The sequence below is a fragment of the Myxocyprinus asiaticus genome, chromosome 45 (assembly GCF_019703515.2).
Source record: "Myxocyprinus asiaticus isolate MX2 ecotype Aquarium Trade chromosome 45, UBuf_Myxa_2, whole genome shotgun sequence".
NCBI lineage: Eukaryota > Metazoa > Chordata > Actinopteri > Cypriniformes > Catostomidae > Myxocyprinus > Myxocyprinus asiaticus.
In genome coordinates, this window is record NC_059388.1 from 31,413,223 (window position 1) to 31,435,206 (window position 21,984).

At 37.9% G+C, this 21,984-nt stretch overlaps 2 protein-coding genes across 3 annotated transcripts in view; one reads left to right on the forward strand and one right to left on the reverse strand.

Annotated features, from left to right (window-relative positions):
- LOC127435204 (F-box only protein 7-like) overlaps positions 1-8,281 on the reverse strand; it is an 8,586-nt gene extending 305 nt beyond the window's left edge. The window contains exons 1-10 of one of the 2 annotated variants that reach the window (XM_051688478.1): positions 8,240-8,281; positions 7,788-7,925; positions 7,282-7,483; positions 6,959-7,180; positions 4,561-4,705; positions 4,388-4,471; positions 4,204-4,299; positions 3,903-4,079; positions 3,776-3,822; positions 1-567 (exon numbers count right to left, since the gene is read on the reverse strand). The exon at positions 1-567 is cut by the window's left edge and continues 305 nt beyond it. In XM_051688478.1, the coding sequence (XP_051544438.1) occupies positions 259-567; positions 3,776-3,822; positions 3,903-4,079; positions 4,204-4,299; positions 4,388-4,471; positions 4,561-4,705; positions 6,959-7,180; positions 7,282-7,483; positions 7,788-7,909 (1,404 nt within the window). In that variant the 5' untranslated portion in view covers positions 7,910-7,925; positions 8,240-8,281 and the 3' untranslated portion in view covers positions 1-258. The remainder of the gene's footprint in view (positions 568-3,775; positions 3,823-3,902; positions 4,080-4,203; positions 4,300-4,387; positions 4,472-4,560; positions 4,706-6,958; positions 7,181-7,281; positions 7,484-7,787; positions 7,926-8,239) is intronic. The other variant, XM_051688479.1, reaches the window with a different exon arrangement.
- A 3,923-nt stretch (positions 8,282-12,204) lies between these two features.
- Positions 12,205-21,914, forward strand: LOC127435197 (RNA-splicing ligase RtcB homolog). The gene is made up of 12 exons (XM_051688469.1): positions 12,205-12,379; positions 12,746-12,824; positions 14,986-15,053; positions 15,685-15,784; positions 15,863-16,019; positions 16,110-16,266; positions 17,066-17,225; positions 17,300-17,475; positions 18,199-18,387; positions 18,567-18,677; positions 18,756-18,875; positions 21,556-21,914. The coding sequence occupies exons 1-12, from the start codon at positions 12,287-12,289 to the stop codon at positions 21,661-21,663; spliced, it is 1,518 nt and encodes a 505-aa protein (XP_051544429.1). The 5' UTR covers positions 12,205-12,286; the 3' UTR covers positions 21,664-21,914.
- The last annotated feature ends 70 nt before the right edge of the window (positions 21,915-21,984 follow it).

Here is a 21,984-nt window from a genome sequence, read left to right on the forward strand (position 1 = left end):
TATGGACTACTATTACGATACTTTTCACGAAAGTCAAACAGGTTTGGAAGAACATGTGAATGAGGAAACAATGACAGAATTTTCCTTTAAACAATTTAATTGTTATGTGTATCGATTAAAAAACCTGTAACTGTGTACGACTGCTTGAATGAATGGAGCACAAAGAAAATATCTGCATCAGAATGATTTTATCCTCTGCATATTCTTGAGTTTCTTGTTTACATCGAGTTTATGTTGGAGTATTTAAAGTGCTGACGTTCAGATGAAACCTCTCCTGATGTCTGCTGGACGATTTCCTCCAGGCCTCAAAGACCGCCGCCCAATGGGAACACCTGCACCTGGGAGATGACCGGGGAGAGGGCCAATTGGGTCGAAGCGTGGCCGGGGCAGAACGACGGGGGTTTGGTCGTAATCTCCTCCGATGATGCCGGGAGGGTAGAGGGGGAAGGGGAGAGGGGCAGGTGGGATGGGGGTAAGCGGGTAAATCGGAGGCACATGAGGAGGGTAAAACCTGCATCTGCCCCTACGCTCATTCTGCTTCCTCTGTTTATATTTCTTTTTGTAAAGCTGAGGACAAAACAGAGAAAGACTAAAAATTATTTGGTCACACTTATACAAGTCTGAAAGTCACTGTATTAGATAGCAAAATCAAAGCAACTGTCATTTATTTTGAAGACAGCACAATGTACTTTTTAATCAAAACATTTCATAAAGGGAAATTAATTACATTTTCCATTTCTATTGGATGACACCTCCTAGCTCAAAGGAAAATCAATAATAGTGCAATAGAAAAAGCAACAGATAAATTTTAAAATGCAATTAATGGTCACTTCGTATTTGCATATTAAAAACAATGATCGCTTGTCAATTTATCATTTCTTTTATATGATCCATTGCTAAATTGAATATTGTATTGAATATTGGATGCACAGAATTTTTTGGCCAATACCGATAAAAAAAACTAACAAACCGATACCGATTTTAACAAAAAACAAAACTATAGGCTGATACCGATTATAACAAAAAACAAACAAAACAAAACTATTGACTGATACGATAAAAAATACTAAAAATAAAAAAAAACGATAGGCCGATACCTATATAAAAAATAAAACTAGGCTTATACCGATTTTAACAACAACCAAAAACTATAGTCCGATGCCGATTAAAAAAAAACAAAAAAAAAAACTATAGGCTGATACCGATTTTAACAAAAAACTATAGGCTGATACCGATTTTAACAAAAAACTATAGGCCGATACCGATTTTAACAAAAAACTATAGGCCGATACCGATTTTAACAAAAACTATAGGCCGATACCGATTTTGACAAAAAAAAACAAAAACAAAAAAAAACTATAAGCTGATACTGATTTTAACAAAAAACTATAGGCTGATACCGATTTTGACAAAAAACTATAGGCTGATACCGATTTTAACAAAAAACTATAGGCTGATACCGATTTTGACAAAAAACTATAGGCTGATACCGATTTTAACAAAAAACTATAGGCTGATACCGATTTTGACAAAAAACTATAGGCTGATACCGATTTTGACAAAAAAAAAACAAAAACAAAAAAAAACTATAAGCTGATACTGATTTTAACAAAAAACTATAGGCTGATAACGATAAAAATGAAAAATCTATAGGCTGATACCGATAAAATACAAACAAACTATAGGCCGATACCGATTTTAACAAAACGCTATGGGATGATAACGATTTTAACAAAAAACTATAGGCCGATACCGATTTTGACAAAAAAAAACAAAAACAAAAAAAAACTATAAGCTGATACTGATTTTAACAAAAAACTATAGGCTGATACCGATTTTAACAAAAAACTATAGGCTGATACCGATTTTAACAAAAAACTATAGGCTGATACCGATTTTGACAAAAAACTATAGGCTGATACCGATTTTGACAAAAAACTATAGGCTGATACCGATTTTGACAAAAAAAAACAAAAACAAAAAAAAACTATAAGCTGATACTGATTTTAACAAAAAACTATAGGCTGATAACGATAAAAATGAAAAATCTATAGGCTGATACCGATAAAATACAAACAAACTATAGGCCGATACCGATTTTAACAAAACGCTATGGGATGATAACGATTTTAGCACAAAACTATAGGCCGATATCGATTAAAAAAAACCTGATAGGCCGATACCTATAAAAAAAAAGCTAGGCTGATTTTAACAACAACAACAACAAAAACCTATAGTCCGATGCCGATTTAAAAAAAAAAAAAAACAATAGGCTGATACCGATTTTAACAAAAAACTATAGGCTGATACCGATTTTAATAATAATAAAAAAAACTATAGCCGATACTGGTAAAAAAAAAAAAAAAAAAAAAAAAAAAAAATACACCGATACCGATTTTAACAAAAGACTATAGGCCGATACCGATTTTGACAAAAAAAAACAAAAACAAAAAAAAACTATAAGCTGATACTGATTTTAACAAAAAACTATAGGCTGATAACAATTTTAATAATAATAAAAAAAACTATAGCCGATACCGGTAAAAAAACCCACGCCGATACCGATTTTAACAAAAATAAAAAAACTATAGGCCGATACGGATTTTAACAAAACAATATAAGTCGATAACGATTTTAATAAAAAAATAAAAATAAAAAAAAAATCTGATAGGCTGATACCTATAAAAAAAAAAAAAAAAAAAAGCTAGGCTGATTTTAACAACAACAACAACAAAAAAAAAACTATAGTCCGATGCCGATTTAAAAAAATAAACTATAGGCCGATACCAATTTTAACAGAAATCTATAGGAGATATGATTCCAACAAAAAACTACAGGTCGATACGATTTCAACAAAAAACGAAAGGCCGATACCGATTTCTTTGCCACTTACCTTATTTTGTCATCAGATTTTACTTAGGAATTATGCTTTAAAAAGAGGTACAAAAGCTTTTTCACTGTTCTAACAATAAATAATTTCAACTGAACATTGATTGGATCTGTTGAACACATGACAGGCCAACATTTTAAAGAGAGCCACAATGAAAGATAAATAGAAGATAAAAAGATAAAAAAAGATAAATAAAACTAAATACGATAACATGATGATTGACATCAAAAAAGGTTATTTTGTACTTCTAAAACATTTTTGCACTTTTGTTTCTGCAGTTTAATACAACCAAACATTAAAATAGAATTAGAACATTACAAATTCATACTATGCATATGTTGGGCAATTCCACAGAAATGTCAACCACATCATGAAAAAATAAAAAGTTTTAACCAAAGGAACAAAACCCCCCTTTAAATTCTGTATTAAAGTGGTATAATGGATAATGCCGTCCAGACCGCTAGAGGGCGCCACTTGCTCACACAGCACTGACTGAAGCACTAAATGCAGAAATGCAGCCTTTTAAAGTTTAGTAATTGCGCGAGGCCATACTGTGACTTAAATCTTAATTCAGTCAATCATGCAGCATTAATGGGTATCATAGCAACGTCTCATACGTCAAAGTCTTCCACATACTGTGGCTATTATTATTTCTGGATTGTGTATTTGAATTCACTGAGTTTTTACAACATGACTAATAAATTATAAATAAACCATCGTTTTTTTCATATTGCCGTTTTCATGCTTATAACCGATAAGCCGATGGTTTTAATTTGGTCAATAATTGGCTGAAAAATATCGGCAGCTGCTACATCGGTGCATCCCTAGTATTGTAAATTTGTGTACTAATTGTTTAATTTTTTTCTGATTGAACGGTAGACTCACCTCTCTCCAGTCTGTGTCTCTGAGCTGAGTGCCTGCACCTAAACACACTACAAAACAAAACAACACACTTGCCTTAGTAACACTGATGTGCTCAAGTGAGGTGTGTCTCGTGTGTTTGTGGCATTACCCCTAAAGTCTCTGTGCAGCAGGTGTCTCCAGAGGGAGGGATCGTGGGTAGCCACATTCAGATCTCGGCACACAGCTGACAGCGAGACGAGTGAAGCGACGTCCAACAGTCGTAACACGCGTAACAACAGCTCAGGAGGAAGAACTGGCAGACCGAACAGAGCAGGCAGTCCCAGTGCTGCACCAACAGAATTCAAATATTATGCACACTATACAGTACATACTGTAGATATAGTATGAGTAGTATGTTAGTATGCTATTGCATACATAGCTATAGATTATATTGTGTCAGGAAAAATCACCTTGTCTGGCGGCGGCCATTAGTGGATACACCAGCTGATCTTTAAAGAGACGAGAGAGTTTCCGTAAGTCTCTGTAAACGACGTCTGTGCTGCCACCTACGGAGAGCGATAACATGTTAACATGTCACATTATTAATTACACAGACATCACCGAGACAAATTCATTCTTTGTCTGGCCTATTACCTGCCCAGTCAGGAGTCACATAAGCATCTGGTTTCAGCACCAGTTTTCTAGAACTCTCCAAACTCTTGTCCATCTTAAGGACGGCTTTTTAAAAAACAAGAAACAGATAAACGTCAAAAATTTTGGAAGACTGACTTTATTAGTGAACAGCAACTGTGGGTTGAATAACATACCATTAATGACTAGTGTTTGGCCCATCGGTACAGCGACCACCGATACCAGACTGTTCTCGAGAAGTGGGTGGGCATACTGAAGTCTGTACACGCCCCCTGCTGCCCGCCAGCCAACTGGCATCTGACCCGAGTTCCCACTAGAACCCTAATCAATGTGAGACATGAATTACATTCAAATCAAGAACCATTTTAAGTTAAGGGTCATTTTTGGGATCATATCTCAGTGTAATGTGCAGATTCGACTATAAGTAACACTGCGGCATTTTCAAAACATTGATTTGTTTGTTGGTAGGAATGTCTGGAAATCTGTCATACTCCAAGTTCAATGCAAGTTAAGCTCAATCGACAGCATTTGTGGTATGAAGTTGATTACCACAGAAAATATTTCCCTCATTAACTTAGTGGAATTGAATGGGGCCAATCTGTAAACTTTAGCTCTTTTATATTGTGTTTGGGCCATTTTAACCCAAGAGAAGTAAATCATATTTTTTAATTATTATAAAATATATATATATATATATAAATATATATAATTTTTTTTTATTCCACACAGGTTTAGTACAGTAACCAAACTTTGTAACTTTGTCAGGACTATCAAAATATTTTTTTTTAAATTATTTATGTGATATAACCATTTTTTTACAAATCTATTGCGTTTGCGGGTCAATTTTGACCGATGCATCAACTGTGCCTTAACACATAAAATTACACTCCAACACCTTATCCTTGAGTAATCATGCTAAATTGATCATTTGATACTAGAAAATCACTTGCCATTATATCAAACACTGCTGAAAGATATTTGGTTCATTAAATGAAGCTTAACATTGTCTTTGTGTTTGTTTTTGAGTTGTCACCGTATGTAATAGACTGGCATGTCTTAAGGTCAATATTAGGTCAAAAATGGCAAAAAAAGAAACAGCTTTCTCTAGAAACTCGTCAGTCAATCTTTGTTTTGAGGAATGAAGGCTATACAATGCTTGAAATTACCAAAAAACTGAAGATTTCAAAGGTGTACACTACAGTCTTCAAAGACAAAGGACAACTGACTCTAACAAGGACAGAAAGAGATGTGGAAGACCAGATGTACAACTAAACAAGAGGATAAGTACATCAGAGTCTCTAGTTTGAGAAATAGACGCCTCACATGTCCTCAGCTGACAGCTTCATTGAATTCTACCCGCTCAACACCAGTTTCATGTACAACAGTAAAGAGAAGACTCAGGGGTGCAGGCCTTATGGGAAGAATTGCAAAGAAAAAGCCACTTTTGAAACAGAAAAACAAAAAGAAAAGGTTAGAGTGGGCAAAGAAACACAGACATTGGACAACAGATAATTGGAAAAGAGTGTTATGGATCTTAACCCCATTGAGCTTTTGTGGGATCAGCTAGACTGTAAGGTGTGTGAGAAGTGCCCGACAAGACAGCCACATCTATGGCAAGTGCTACAGGAAGTGTGGGGTGAAATGTCACCGGAGTATCTGGACAAACTGACAGCTAGAATAACAAGAATCTGTAAAGCTGTCATTGCTGCACATGGAGGATTTTTTTGATGAGAACTCTTTGAAGTAGTTTAAGAAGTTCTGAACATTATTTTCAAATTGTAATAGTAATTTTTCACATTATTAATGTCCTGACTATACATTGTGATCAGCTGAATGCCACTTTGGTGAATAAAAGTATCAATTTCTTTCCATAAGAGCAAAATCTGTACTTTATTCCAAACTTTTGGCCGCCAGTGTGTGTACATATATATATCAAATATATGAGCAATTAAGGAGTTAATGAGTTACAATATGGTTTTAGATGAAAACCACTGTGTTATGAATGCTTTATAAGCTTTCACTAATCCACTAATGCAAAAAGTGTATGCAGATTCAGAGGGTTAAATACATACGGTTTCAAAATATATGTTAACATGTTTGTAGTGTGATAAAATCGCTTTCAGGGTTTACTGGCATTGCATCACCATGGCAACAAAATTGCAAAAATTGTCTATAACTTTACAATGATATGCTTAGTATGTGATTTTATCACACTAAAATCATGTTAACATGTATAATGTTTACATCTTGTGGCTATACTTGATAAATGTTTACGGAGAGGCCCCATTGACTTCCATTGTAAGTGTCTCAATGTAATGAGGGACGAGTTGAAATTAAATTTGTGGTAACCTACATCATGTCACACATGCTGTTAACTGAGCTTAACTTGTATTGAACCCGGAATATTCCTTTAATATTGCCAACGCTGTTTGGTGTCACTCATGGCGCTGAAATAATTTTTTTGCCTCTTTAAAGCATTTCAATGGATTTTATATAGTTAACCATTCCTATCTGGGTATAATTAGACTAAAGTGATTGTGAGGGGTCAGCAGAGGTCATGAGGTGAACTCTGACCTGCGTCAGAAAGCCGGTCTCCAGTAGCATAAGGTGTGCGGTGAGCATCAGACAGTCTGACGGGTTCTGACAGCTCGCTGAGTCCAGTAGTCGCTCCAGAGTGTGAGGAATCAGACCAGCATCAGTTTCACAGCACAGCAACGGTGGAGGAGCGAAGACTCCGGACTCGTCCTCCATCCACTCCTCCATCACAGCATCTCTCTCACTGCTGCTGGGACCCGCCTGAACAAACACACAAACATGCTGACTCAGTGCATCTAGTTGTTTGCTTTTGTTTTCAGAGAGCGTGTGTGTTGCTCTCCATGGACCGGGTCAGAACTCACCTCCTCACTGGATCTGTGTGTGTCCGTCTGGTTCGGTTTCTGCTGAGCGGCTCCAGTGCTGCTTGTGGTTTGTGGGGCAGTTTGTGTTGGCAAAATCACACTGATCATGTCGCCAGAAACAAGCCCACAGGAGGAGAGCGTCTGTCCGGTGTCCAGCAGAGCATCTTTTCCATTCAGAGACAGATTAAACTCCACATCAGAGCTGCACAGAGACAGCAAATCAAATGAACATCAAATCAAACTCTGATGGAAAATCCAGTTTATAAAACCAGATAAAGGTGGTAACTGTGTTTGAGGTGGTAAATCATCTTGGACCGGCTTTGACAACTTTAAACTGGTTTGTTGCTGGTCCAAGATGTTCTACTAGGTCATTACTTGCTGGTCAACCACGTGGTCTAGCTTGATTGAATTGGATCCCATGCTGGTTTAGACTGGTTTTTGGTGAATGCAACATGCAAATATACCAACACATAACAAGCAGAACCAGTCAGAACAATCATTCTCACCCAAGTCCACATTGCGGCAGCAGGGTGTCTCTGATCCGGGCACTGAGCTCAGATAAAGTCGGTTCTGGTCCGTCCAGCTCCAGTTTGCTGGTCTGTTTGTTGATTCTCACCCGGAGCTTCATTCTGCACTGGATGAAACTGGAGATTCGCGTTAAACTGTCACTTTCATTTCAGAGTAAACGCTGATATTACATGACAAGCGTGTGACGTCACGTTGGTTTAATACATAAAACCCACATTAATAATGTATCACTTCATATATTAACACTACTTTTAAGGTATTGTATTTTTTTTTTACTTTTGGTATTTTACTTTCAAAGTCTGTAAACAACAGTCTGTACTGTACAGCAACATTTCAGCGTATCTGAAGTAAAGTCACTGCGAAAAAAATAAGAAAATCCGCGTTTGATTTATGATTAAACGGGATAAACATAAACATAAACATCACTTACCTGAAGATACGTCAAACTCGAGCGCAGTGAAGCCAGAATCTCTGCAGAAACAACAAACAGCTGAGCGAGACTTTCAAAATAAAAGTCCTGAACGATACGTTTATTTACTTAGGACTGATATTGCCCTCCAAATGTTTTTAAAAATAATATTATATATATATATATATATACACAACACACACATACACAGGGTTGTGAGGGTTACTTTTGAAATGTATTGCACTACAGATTACAGAATACATGCTGTAAAATGTAATTTGTAACGTATTTCGTTAGATTACTCAAGGTCAGTAACGTATTTTAAATACTTTGGATTACTTTTAGATTTTTTCACTTGTTTTGACTATAAAAACTCTGCCAGTACAGTGAGACAAAATACACATGTTAAAAACACATTCTCTGAAAAACATAAATATCTTATGCAGTGTTGTTTATAAAACAAGATAAATCAAAATGATCTTGTTTTAAAGATTTTTAGATATTTTTACAGGAAAACAATACAAAAATTATTATCAAGAATACGATTTTTGCTCTAATATCAAAGGTCTTACTAGAAAAAAAGAAATTATGATCCAACGTGAATTTTCTTGATAAAAAAATAATCCTGTCTGATAACGTGCATGTAAAATGGCTAGAAATAGCATTTTAGCTTAGCATAAAGCTGACAATTTACACAAGGTTTATTTCTATTTCATCTGCTCCAAACTTACTTCAAACTTACTTCTCTGTCTGCTCGTATGAATGTAACACATCATAAGAAAGTGTTTCACCGCTGTTCAAATGCACTTTGGATCGCATCATTTATATGTATAAATGTTTTCCATCTGAAAGGACTAAATATTAAATGAAACAAATGACAATAAAATGCAAAGTAATCTCTTCAGTAATCAAAATACTTTTTGAATGTAACTGTATTCTAATTACCAATGTAACTGTAGTGGAATACAGTTACTTATATTTTGTATTTTAAATACGTAATCCCGTTACATGTATTCAGTTACTCCCCAACACTGTATGTATGTATGTATGTATATATATATATATATATATATATATATATATGCAATATCACACAAGCATGAGTGCGATATTGGCCTACATCAGCACTGCTGTTATTTGGCTGCATGTAATCACAGCAGTGCTGATTTAGGGCCATATAACATGATTGCCAGTGTGATATTGCATATATACAACAGTTCAATAAACAAGTAAATGTAAAAAAAATTAGGAAAAACTAAGGTCATAAAAAATGCATTTGTTCATGGAACTACTTTCTTACACAACAGATCAGAATCTGCCATTGCTGGTTCAAAACAAATGATGCGTCCAAGCCTTCGTTAGTAATTCAAAATTGTTTCTAACATGTTATTGGAGAAACAAGGATTTATGTGTGTGTGTGAGTGTGAGAGAGAGAGAGTGAGTGTGTGTGTGTGTGAGTTTGAGAGAGAGAGAGAGAGAGAGAGAGAGAGAGAGAGTGTGTGTGTGTGTGAGTTTGAGAGAGAGAGAGAGAGAGAGAGAGAGAGTGTGTGTGAGAGAGAGAGAGTGTGTGTGTGTGTGTGTGTGAGAGAGTGTGTGTGTGTGTGTGTGTGTGAGTGTGTGTGTGTGTGTGAGAGAGAGTGTGTGTGTGTGAGAGAGAGTGTGTGAGAGAGAGAGAGAGAGAGTGTGTGTGTGTGTGTAAGAGAGAGTGTGTGAGTGAGTGTGTGTGAGAGAGAGTGTGTGAGTGAGTGTGTGAGAGAGAGTGTGTGTGAGAGAGAGAGTGTGTGTGTGAGTGTGTGTGTGTGTGTGTGTGTGAGTGTGTGAGAGAGAGAGTGTGTGTGTGTGTGTGTGTGTGTAGAGAGAGAGAGAGAGAGAGAGAGTGTGTGTGTGAGAGAGAGAGAGAGAGAGTGAGTGTGTGTGTGTGTGTGTGTGTGAGAGAGAGAGAGAGAGAGAGAGAGAGAGAGAGTTTGTGTGTGTGTGTGTGAGTGTGTGTGTGTGTGAGTGTGTGTGTGTGTGTGTGTGTGTGTGTGTGTGAGAGAGAGAGAGAGAGAGAGAGAGAGTGAGTGTGTGAGTGAGTGAGTGAGAGAGGGAGCATGTGCGATCACCTGTTGATGATGCAGTAGTGTGTTAGTCAGCTTTCTGAAGATAATGTCATTTTGGTGAAATTCATCCTATTTTCTCAGTGGAAAAATAGGCGTTCGATCAAGAATATTCCTCCCTATTTCGCGGTGACCGGTGTGCAAGAGTCTTTCACTATAGAAACCGCAATCTCTTCCGTGAATTTGAACAGTTTGTCCTTACCAGAAACTCCAGTAAGAGGCTTTGAGTTTGTGTAATTAATCAGTGTGTTATGCCACTCCGCTGTGATGCACCTTAATGCTGAAATTGTTAGTTTAAAGCTATTTCCTAGCTTTAGTAGTGTAGTCGTAACCTGAGCGATCACGTAGTGCTGATGAATGAAAACACTGACTGACGCTGACTCACGTCACCTGAACTGGCTCATATTACACACAAAAATGGAATTTTGTCGCCACCTTCTAGATGAAATATGTAATGTCACAATATTAAATGTACATATACAGTAGCTCTTAACACATATGCACTGCTCTTACACTTTAGTTTAGAATGGCACAAACACACGCAGAGTGATACAAACAGTGAAGCGTCCAAGTGCTGATGGTGTGAAACCATCAGTACTCATGGAACATCTCTCGTCCAATCAGATTCGAGGACCAGAACTAACTGTTATATATTGATACTAAAAACAAAAACGATAAGTAAATATGCTCAACACCAATTAAAATTTTTAGCCTTTTTAAATGTTCATCAACTATTCGTTACAATTGCCGCCACCTGCTGGTCATAGCAGCAATTTTACAGTGCAATTTAACAATATACCACAAGAGGGCGCATGCCAGTTGAATGGTGGATGGCAAAAAAAAAATAATAATAATAAAAAAATAATAATAAAAAAAAGTACTTTCTTCAACATATGAAGAATTTTTCTTTTTCTTTTTGGATGTTATAAATGGTTATGTTTTTTAGTTTTTACAATTCTCTTGAATTGACTTGTGTGTGTCAAAAGAAACGATAAATACAAATATTCCACGTAGTCTCGCATTTAATTTGAGGCCATAAAACGGTATGTATTATAGATATAACAATTATATATATAAATGTTTTAAAGTATAGCATGTCACACTGCAGGATACGTTTACTGCTTGAAATCACATGATAAAAATTTCATGATAATTATTTTCATAATTAAGTTTGAGGACATAATAAGAAAGACTAGCTTTTAGTTTATCAGAAATAAACTTACAATATATGTATAACTGCCTATCTAAATAATCACCACAGATATCCATAAGAAAAATAAATAAGAAATATACAAATCTGTCAAGTGACAAATGTATAGCCATATTTATGCTTCCTAATTTATTATTGGTCACAATGCTGCCATCTGGTGGCAATAGCGGCGAATGTACAGTGCAATTCTATAATTTACCACAAGAGGGTGCATGTCAGTGGAATTAATGCGTCATATTTTTTTTATATTTGTTAATTTTCAAACTTTTGATAAATTTTTTATCGTTTCCTTTTTTTAATATTTATTATTATTCGTTCAAAACTGCCATCTGCTGGTCATGGCAGCGAATTTCCACTGCAATTTTATAATGTTCCACAAGAGGGCGCTGATGAATATGGGCTAATTAATTTCCATACTGTATTTCATACATTTATCCAACAGGCGGCGCACCGTGTCCTAAAAACTGAATTCACTGTTGAACTCCATTTATGTATTACGATGGTTTTAAGTTCTTAGATGCTTTACACTCTGAAAAAAGTAATAATTAAAACTATAAGTAGCAATACTTTTCACAAAGAATATGACCAAACAGAAATAACACGTAATATGTTTTTATTTGTCCACTGCAGGAAGCGTCTGTGACCAGCAGGCGGCGCTAAAGACGCTCAATAAACTCCGACAGTCCATATAGCTGAGAGAAGAAGAGGAGAGTGAATTAACTTCGCTGTCAGAAAAATTGCGTCAAATCTTAAAACTTCAAAATGAGTCGCACTTATAACGATGAGCTGCAGTATCTGGATAAAATTGGAAAGAACTGCTGGCGGATTAAGAAAGGATTCGTGCCGAATATGCAGGTAAATCTGTCACAGATATGAGCGTGCGCACTTAGTGTGATTCAGTGAAGTGAATGTGAACTTAAACCTTTAATAACAACATTAACTCTTACATTATTTTAATTGTAGAACCATGTACATTCTAAGGTATATGGGAATCATTAATTGTCATGGTAAAAAATACAATGATTAATGAAGTAATTACTGTACTATATTACTACAATACTGTTTTCTAAAGATGTCTGGACTGATTATTGTGTGTTTATCAGAATGTCTCTCTGAATCCTTTAATCAGTGTTTCATTGTGATTATATGATGACATACGTTTAAATGTAATTGTTGGTTTTATAATTAGCTTATATATTAATTGAATGGTTTGGTGTTCAGGTGGAGGGAGTTTTCTATGTGAATGATCCGCTGGAGAAACTGATGTTTGAAGAGCTGAGGAATGCGTGTCGTGGAGGAGGTGACGTCATAATCTTTGACACACAAACACTCACACTAATACACACAAAGACATACACACACTAATACTCGCACACACTAACACACACTCACCAATACACACACACACACACTCACTAATACTCACACACACACACACACACACACACACACACACACTAACACACACTCACTCACTAATACTCACACACACACACACACACACAGTAACACACTCACTAATACACACACACACACTCACTAACACACACACACACTCACTAATACTCACACACACACACTCACTCACCAATACACACACACACACACACACACACACTCACTAATACACACACACACACACACTCACTAATACACACACACTAACACACACTCACTCACACACACACACAGTAACACACTCACTAATACACACACACTAACACACACACTCACTAATACTCACTAACACACACTCACTCACCAATACACACACACACACTCACTAATACTCACATACTAACACACACTCTCACTAATACACACACTAACACACACTCACTAATACTCACACACACTAACACACACTCACCAATACACACACACACACACACACACACACACACTAATTCACACATGAACACACACACACTCACTAATTTACACACGAACACACACACACTCACTAATTTACACACGAACACACACACACACTCACACACTCAATTTACACGTACACGAACACACACACACTCCCTCAGAAACACACACACTTAACAGTAACACACACACTCACTAATACTCACACACTAACACACACTCACCAATACACACACACACATACACTAATTCACACATGAACACACACACACTCAATTTACACACGTACACACACTCCCTCACTAATTCACACACACACTCAGAAACACACACTTAACAGTAACACACTCACCAATACACACTAACACACTCACCAATACACACACACACACACTAATACACACACACACACACTAATACACACACACACACACACACACTAATTTACACACGAACACACACTCACTAATTTACACACGAACACACACACTAATTCACACATGAACACACACACACGCACTCACTAATTCACACACACTCAGAAACACACACTCTCACTAATTCACACACAACTAAATCATAAAACATATCTCAGTTACACACAGAAGGTTTAAAGTTCATTTGTACTTCAACACTTAAATAAGGTATATTTATTATTATATATAGAAGTATAGACACACCTTAAAGTTTTGGCTATCAAAAGTGCTATTAATAATGTTCACTGTGAAGAAAAAAGTTGAATCAACAGATTGACCTCTACAGAGCCAAAGAAAGCAGCACATTAAGATCTATTTACTGACATTTCAGCACAATTTCAACAATGACAATTCTGGAAACAATATCATAAAACCAGTTTTACCATATGAAAATATGAAGCATTTAAAATGGTTAAACACAAAGAATTCACAAGAAATGATCATATAACAGCTTTAAATCAGATGTTTGAAACCCGTTTATAAATCCAACATCAGAGAAACAAACCTGTGTGGAAATATATATGTGTACATGAGCATCACAAAACAGTGCGGGGCGATATATCGAATATCAATGATATAATTCATGTAAACTCGACCAATATCGTGATGATTTTAATGTGCTTTCATTCGGCTCTTAAGTTTCATAGAGCGCATCAGAACAGTAATGTCCATTTCTAAACTATCCAATGACAGTAGGGAATCTCAGTGTTGGGAAACGCCCATGTTTGTCTCCAGTGACGTAGCTTTGCACACCTCGTTCATTCACAAAAACATTTGTAGGTAAATAATGATTTGTATTGTTACTATGATTCATTGAGCATGAAATATAAAGTGCATATCAATAAATGATTGAATTTCATTCTCCCTTGTGTTTATTTAATGAAAAACTAATTATTCGATTTTTAGTTAATGTCTTTAAATATGTCATCTACTTAATGGCGGTAACTCTGATCAAACGAAAAAACAACAAACACTTTTGAGCTATTTTAGACCAAATACATAATTATCGAGATACACTGAATATCGTCAATAGGCTGAAAAATATCGAGATATAATTGAAGACATATCGCCCAGCCCTAGTTCACTCATGTAAATGTGTGTTCACAGGATTTGGTGGCTTCCTACCAGCTATGAAGCAAATCGGAAATGTCGCCGCCCTCCCGGGAATTGTACATGTGAGTTAAAGGAATATTCCGGGTTCAATACAAGTTAAGCTCAATCGACAGCATTTGTGGAATAATGTTGATTAGCACAAAATTAACATCCCTCTTTTTCTAAAAAATAAATAAAATAAAAAAATGTGTTCCAGTGAGACACTTACAATGGAAGTCAATGGGGTCAGTCTGTAAACGTAAGATGTAAACAATGTGTGTTAACATGATTTTACTGTGATAAAATCACTTACTAACCACATCTGTGTGAAGTTAGACAATTTTACAATTTTGTTGCCATGACGATATAATGTCAGCAAACCCCAAAACTCTAAAATGACAATTTAAAGAACTTTAAAGCTCAAATAATACACAATTAATGTAAGAGTCACATTTCTGACTTTAAACCCTCCAAAAATTGACCCCATTGACTTCCATTGTAAGTGTCTCACTGGAACACACATTTGTGCTTTTTTTTAAAGAAAAGGAGAGACGAATTGAGATGAATATTTGTGTGTTAATCAAATGCTGTCGATTGAGCTTAACTTGTATTGAACCCAGAATATTCCTTTAATGTGACAAATTTTCCCTCAAACGTTTCAGTATTTTATTGTCAATGAAAATGCATTATGGGATGACTACATGTGTTCTGCAGAGGTCTATCGGCTTACCGGACGTCCACTCTGGATATGGTTTCGCCATCGGAAACATGGCTGCGTTTGACATGGACAACCCTGAGGCAGTCGTCTCTCCCGGTGCGTAACTGAGCCGCGTGCAGATTCACATGTGCACACCTCAAGCGTGACCGCTCATGATATGTGTCATGTGTGCAGGCGGAGTCGGGTTTGATATTAACTGTGGCGTGCGTCTGCTGCGGACTAACCTGGACGAGGGCGACGTGCAGCCGGTGAAGGAGCAGCTGGCGCAGTCCATGTTCGACCACATTCCTGTTGGTGTCGGATCGAAAGGTGTCATTCCCATGGGTGCTAAGTAAACATGACACACACAACTCACAAATAAATAAAATGACACCACCTTGTGTGGGCATTCTCAGTAATATTGAGTTCAACATGTTTGTAGAGATCTGGAGGAAGCTCTAGAGATGGGTGTTGATTGGTCGCTGAGGGAAGGTTACGCCTGGGCTGAAGATAAAGAACATTGTGAGGAATACGGCAGAATGCTGCAGGCCGACCCCAACAAAGTCTCATCCAAAGCCAAGAAAAGAGGCCTGCCACAGGTGCACACACAGACATTTAGATAATGAGCTAAAGGGAGGTGTGTGTTTGTATTGATTAATGCGCTCCAAGAACAATATGTTTGTCTTACACGGGACGGGAAACATATTACATGTTTAACCTCCTGAGACCCGAGAGTGACTGCTGTGTGCACTTTCCATTTCCATTTTTGATTTGTAACTAGTAGCACCTAATAAACATGCAAAAAAATAAAAATCTAGAGCAAATATTGTCCTCATATGTGGACAGTGGGACTAAATTGTGAAACTATAGAAAGTCTGATTTTTTTTTTTTCGTCAAATTGTTTCCAGGAGTGTTGATTATTCATGATTGAGACGTTAATCAGAAATTAGCATAATTTTTAAAAATGGCATATCAGATGAAACTAGAGACTCTAATCTTTTGACTCAAACAGGTTTCAATGTCAAAACTGAATGAGGTTTCTTACCAGATGAAGTTTTGTTGCCATTTCTCCCAAAGACAAACGCCGCTGTGATCAGCGCTATGTTGTTTTGTCACATGACTCGGTGTCAAAAATGTAACCCTTTACTGACAGCACAGAGTCTCCTGAACTGAGATCAGTCAGTTTAAATTAATTAAAATTGTGTTGCACATAGTGAAGCCAAAATACAACGTCCACGCATGTGTATATGGGGTTAAATCACAATGCAAGAACAATAAACATACCCTCACCAAAGTCGGTCTTGGAATAAAGGAACAAAGACTTGCTAATGTATGATTGGGCTATTTGCCACAAACATACAAGATTAAAACTTTGTCTTTATGCTTATTATTATATAGTTGGGTACACTGGGTGCAGGAAATCACTACGCTGAGATTCAGGTTGTGGATGAGATTTATAATGAGTATGCAGCGAAGAAGATGGGCATCGATCACAAGGGTCAGATCTGTGTGATGATCCACAGCGGCAGTCGAGGCCTCGGCCACCAGGTGGCAACAGGTGAGTGTAAACTTACGCTTTATAAGGTGTTATAGAGTCAAACTGAAGTTATCAGCATTCTTTGTGTCGTTTAGATGCGTTGGTTGCAATGGAGAAAGCGATGAAGCGAGATAAGATCACTGTAAACGACCGTCAGTTGGCATGTGCGCGCATCACGTCTCCTGAGGGTCAGGACTATCTGAAGGGAATGGCTGCTGCTGGAAACTACGCCTGGGTCAACCGCTCATCCATGACCTTTCTCACTCGACAGGTCAGCTGAGATGCTGTTGTAGGCCGTGTTTGGAACAGCTTGGTGTACAGTATGCTAATTTTCTGAACTACATTTGCCAAAAGGTGCAGTAGACGGGACCTGGGTAGCTCAGCGAGTAAAGACACTGACTACCACCCCTGGAGTTCACGAGTCTGAATCCAGCCAGGTCTCCTAAGCAACCAAATTGGCCCGGTTGCTAGGGAGGGTAGAGTCACATGGGGTAACCTCCTCATGGTCGCTATAACGTGGTTCTCGCTCTCAGTGGGGTGCGTGGATGCCGTGGAGAATAGCGTGAAGCCTCCACACGCGTTATGTCTCCGTGGTAACGCGCTCAACAAGCCACGTGATAAGATGCGCGGATTGACGGTCTCAGATGTGGAGGCAACTGGGATTCGTCCGCCACCACGAGGACTTAGAGCACATTGAGAATTGGGCATTCCAAATTGGGGAGAAAAGGGGTATAAATAATAATAATTAAAAAAAGGTGCAGTAGACAACCAGAGCACACTACATGGAATACTGTGTCCTACAATGCAATGTGTTCAACTTCATATGATCGGACTGACAAAAATGTAAATGTTTAGAATACGCTTTAGCATACTGCTTACCTGTACACTGCCTACTATTTACAAAATGGTTTTTGAAACGTATGCAATACTTTGCACAGTATACATACAGAACAAAAACTGCGGTCACATGTATTCATACTGACCTTCACTGCAGGCGTTCTCAAAAGTGTTCAACACAACGCCTGATGATCTGGACATGCACGTCATCTATGATGTCTCTCACAATATCGCCAAAGTTGAGGAGCACATGGTGGATGGCAAACAGAAAACTCTTCTGATACACAGGAAGGGCTCAACGCGAGCGTTCCCTCCTCACCATCCGCTGATCCCCGTAGACTATCAGGTAACAGACACGCTTGTTTTTAAGGAGGGAAGTAGACCTCTATACCAGTAGTCCACTTTTCACCATGAATAAAGACTTCACACTATAGAACTAAAAACAGATAGACTTTGTACTTGTCGACTATCAAACACTGAAATGCTGCACTAAAACTAGTTATTCTGACTGATTTCTCGCTGTAGCTGACCGGTCAACCAGTGCTGATCGGAGGCACCATGGGCACCTGCAGTTACGTACTGACGGGCACAGAGCAGGGCATGAGCGAGACATTCGGCACTACGTGTCACGGAGCGGTGAGTGATGTCACTAATTCTGCTGGAGTGGTTTGATCTCTCAGTTTGTGCTTACCTGCATGTTTGTGAACGCTGCAGGGTCGAGCGCTGTCCAGAGCCAAATCCAGACGGAACCTGGACTTCCAGGATGTTCTAGATAAACTGGCAGACCAGGGCATTGCCATCAGAGTGGCATCACCAAAGTTGGTGATGGAGGAGGTGAGAACGATTCATTCAGTCACAGTTCAGTGGCTCCAACCGTTTACCAAAATTACAGATTGACTAATATTATTTATGACTAAAACACATTAAGTGTCCAATAAGCATTGTGTAAAAAAAATGTTTTCTTTAAAAGTAGTTTATTTCTTCGTTTCAACTTGACCCACCTACAAAATCTTTTTTTAATATTATTTTTAATTTTTGAAAACATTTTTCAGTGTAAATGGTTGAAAGTTTATTTTGGCGTTATTTCTACAGTGCATCCGGAAAGTATTCACAGCGCTTCACTTTTTCCACATTTTGTTGTTACAGCCTTATTCCAAAATGGATTCAATTCATTATTTTCCTCAAAATTCTACAAACAATACCCCATAATGACAACGTGAAAGAAGTTTGTTTGAAATCTGTGCAAATTTATTAAAAATAAAAAACAAAATCACATGTACATAAGTATTCACAGCCTTTGCCATGACACTCAAAATTGAGCTCAGGTGCATCCTGTTTCCACTGATCATCCTTGAGATGTTTCTACAACTTGATTGGAGTCTACCTGTGGTAAATTCAGTTGATTGGACATGATTTGGAAAGGCACACACCTGTCTATATAAGGTCCCACAGTTAACAGTGCATGTCAGAGCACAAACCAAGCCATGAAGTCCAAGGAATTGTCTGTAGACCTCCGAGACAGGATTGTATCGAGGCACAGATCTGGGGAAGGGTACAGAAACATTTCTGCAGCATTGAAGGTCCCAATGAGCACAGTGGCCTCCATCATCCGTAAATGGAAGAAGTTTGGAACCACCAGGACTCTTCCTAAGAGCTGGCCGCCCGGCCAAACTGAGCGATCGGGGGAGAAGGGCCTTAGTCAGGGAGGTGACCAAGAACCCTATGGTCACTCTGACAGAGCTCCAGCATTTCTCTGTGGAGAGAGGAGAACCTTCCAGAAGAACAACCATCTCTGCAGCACTCCACCAATCAGGCCTGTATGGTAGAGTGGCCAGACGGAAGCCACTCCTCAGTAAAAGGCACATGACAGCCCGCCTGGAGTTTGCCAAAAGGCACCTGAAGGACTCTCAGACCATGAGAAACAAAGATTGAACTCTTTGGCATGAATGGCAAGCGTCATGTCTGGAGGAAACCAGGCACCGCTCATCACCTGGCCAATACCATCCCTACAGTGAAGCATGGTGGTGGCAGCATCATGCTGTGGGGATGTTTTTCAGCAGCAGGAACTGGGAGACTAGTCAGGATCGAGGGAAAGATGAATGCAGCAATGTACAGAGACATCCTTGATGAAAACCTGCTCCAGAGCGCTCTGGACCTCAGACTGGGGTGAAGGTTCATCTTCCAACAGGACAACGACCCTAAGCACACAGCCAAGATAACAAAGGAGTGGCTCCGGGACAACTCTGTGAATGTCCTTGAGTGGCCCAGCCAGAGCCCAGACTTGAACCTGATTGAACATCTCTGGAGAGATCTGAAAATGGCTGTGCACCGACGCTCCCCATCCAACCTGATGGAGCTTGAGAGGTCCTGCAAAGAAGAATGGGAGACACTATCCAAAAATAGGTGTGCCAAGCTTGTAGCATCATACTCAAAAAGACTTGAGGCTGTAATTGGTGCCAAAGGTGTTCAACAAAGTATTGAGCAAAGGCTGTGAATACTTATGTACATGTGATTTTATTTCGTTTTTTATTTTTAATAAATTTGCAAAGATTTCAAACAAACTTTTCACATTGTCATTATGGGGTATTGTTTGTAGTATTTTGAGGAAAATAATGAATTTAATCCATTTTGGAATAAGGCTGTAACAGAACAAAATGTGGAAAAAGTGAAGCGCTGTGAATACTTTCCGGATGCACTGTAACTGGCAAGTTTAAAATGCTACACGTATAAATGTTGACGTATGTATAAACGAACTACAACTCATCACCTGTAAACACTGTTGTTTATGCACACCCACCAAATGGCCTACACCTGATATTGAAGAATGGTTTTTGACCCGGGGTCAAAAATGACCCGAATGCAATATGAGGGTGTAAACCATTCTTCAATATCAGGTCTATGATAGATAATTTTTAAATACCACATAGTTTTTAGTACGGGAACCAAACTTTGGGACTTTGTCAAGACTACCAAAATACTCGTAATGTGTTTTTTCCAGATTTTTTAATAAATTTGCATAAGAGATATAACAGTTTAAAACGCATTGTTACATCTATTGCATTTGCGGCTTTACACATGACATTAGGTCGATTATTTTGTACATCTATGAATTAGATTTTTACTTAAACACTTCACTGTTCATTAAGATTACTACTAATTCTCACATTAGATGTTACATTATATTTAGATCAAATTTCATAGAAATGTAGATAAAAAAAGATGGTTTTGCTGTAGTTCATGTATATTTTGAAATGTCAATTTCTGCATTTTATTATTTCTAGTTACTTAACATGCCAAAAATAGCAATCATTTTACATGTATGAACAGTTAAGATCTTAATGATAGTATAGTTTTAGATGAAAACCATCGGTTTATGAAGCTTAAATTCCATCGGGTCAAAATTGACCGGCAAATGCAGATTCTGAATGCAGTAGGAGGGTTAAAAAGAAAAGTTTGAATATATCAGAATATTCAAAATATCAAACCAAAATTATCTGTTCCTCATGTTCAATAGGCACCTGAATCCTACAAGAATGTCACAGATGTGGTGAACACGTGCCATGATGTCGGAATCAGCAAAAAGGCCATCAAGCTTCGACCCATCGCTGTCATTAAAGGTTAAACAGCAGAAACGGCACGCGAGGCTTCAAATACTTTTGACTGGAAGACAGCACAGATGAGTCCTTGCCACCAACATCCTGTCATGGTTTTTAATATGACTGAGGATTTGACACTTCAGCTTTGCATCGCAAAATAAAACAGTGTGATTTTTTTACTTTAAGTTCTCAAAATGAATTCTGGGGTGACTGAAGATTACATTGTTTTTGACTTATGATACTAGAGTTTATGCACTAAATAAAAACTTAAGCTGCATCAGCGGTTCTGCTTGTTGTTTACTCTGTCTTCCTGAATCAGGGTTCTCGTGGGTCCTTAAAAAGACTTA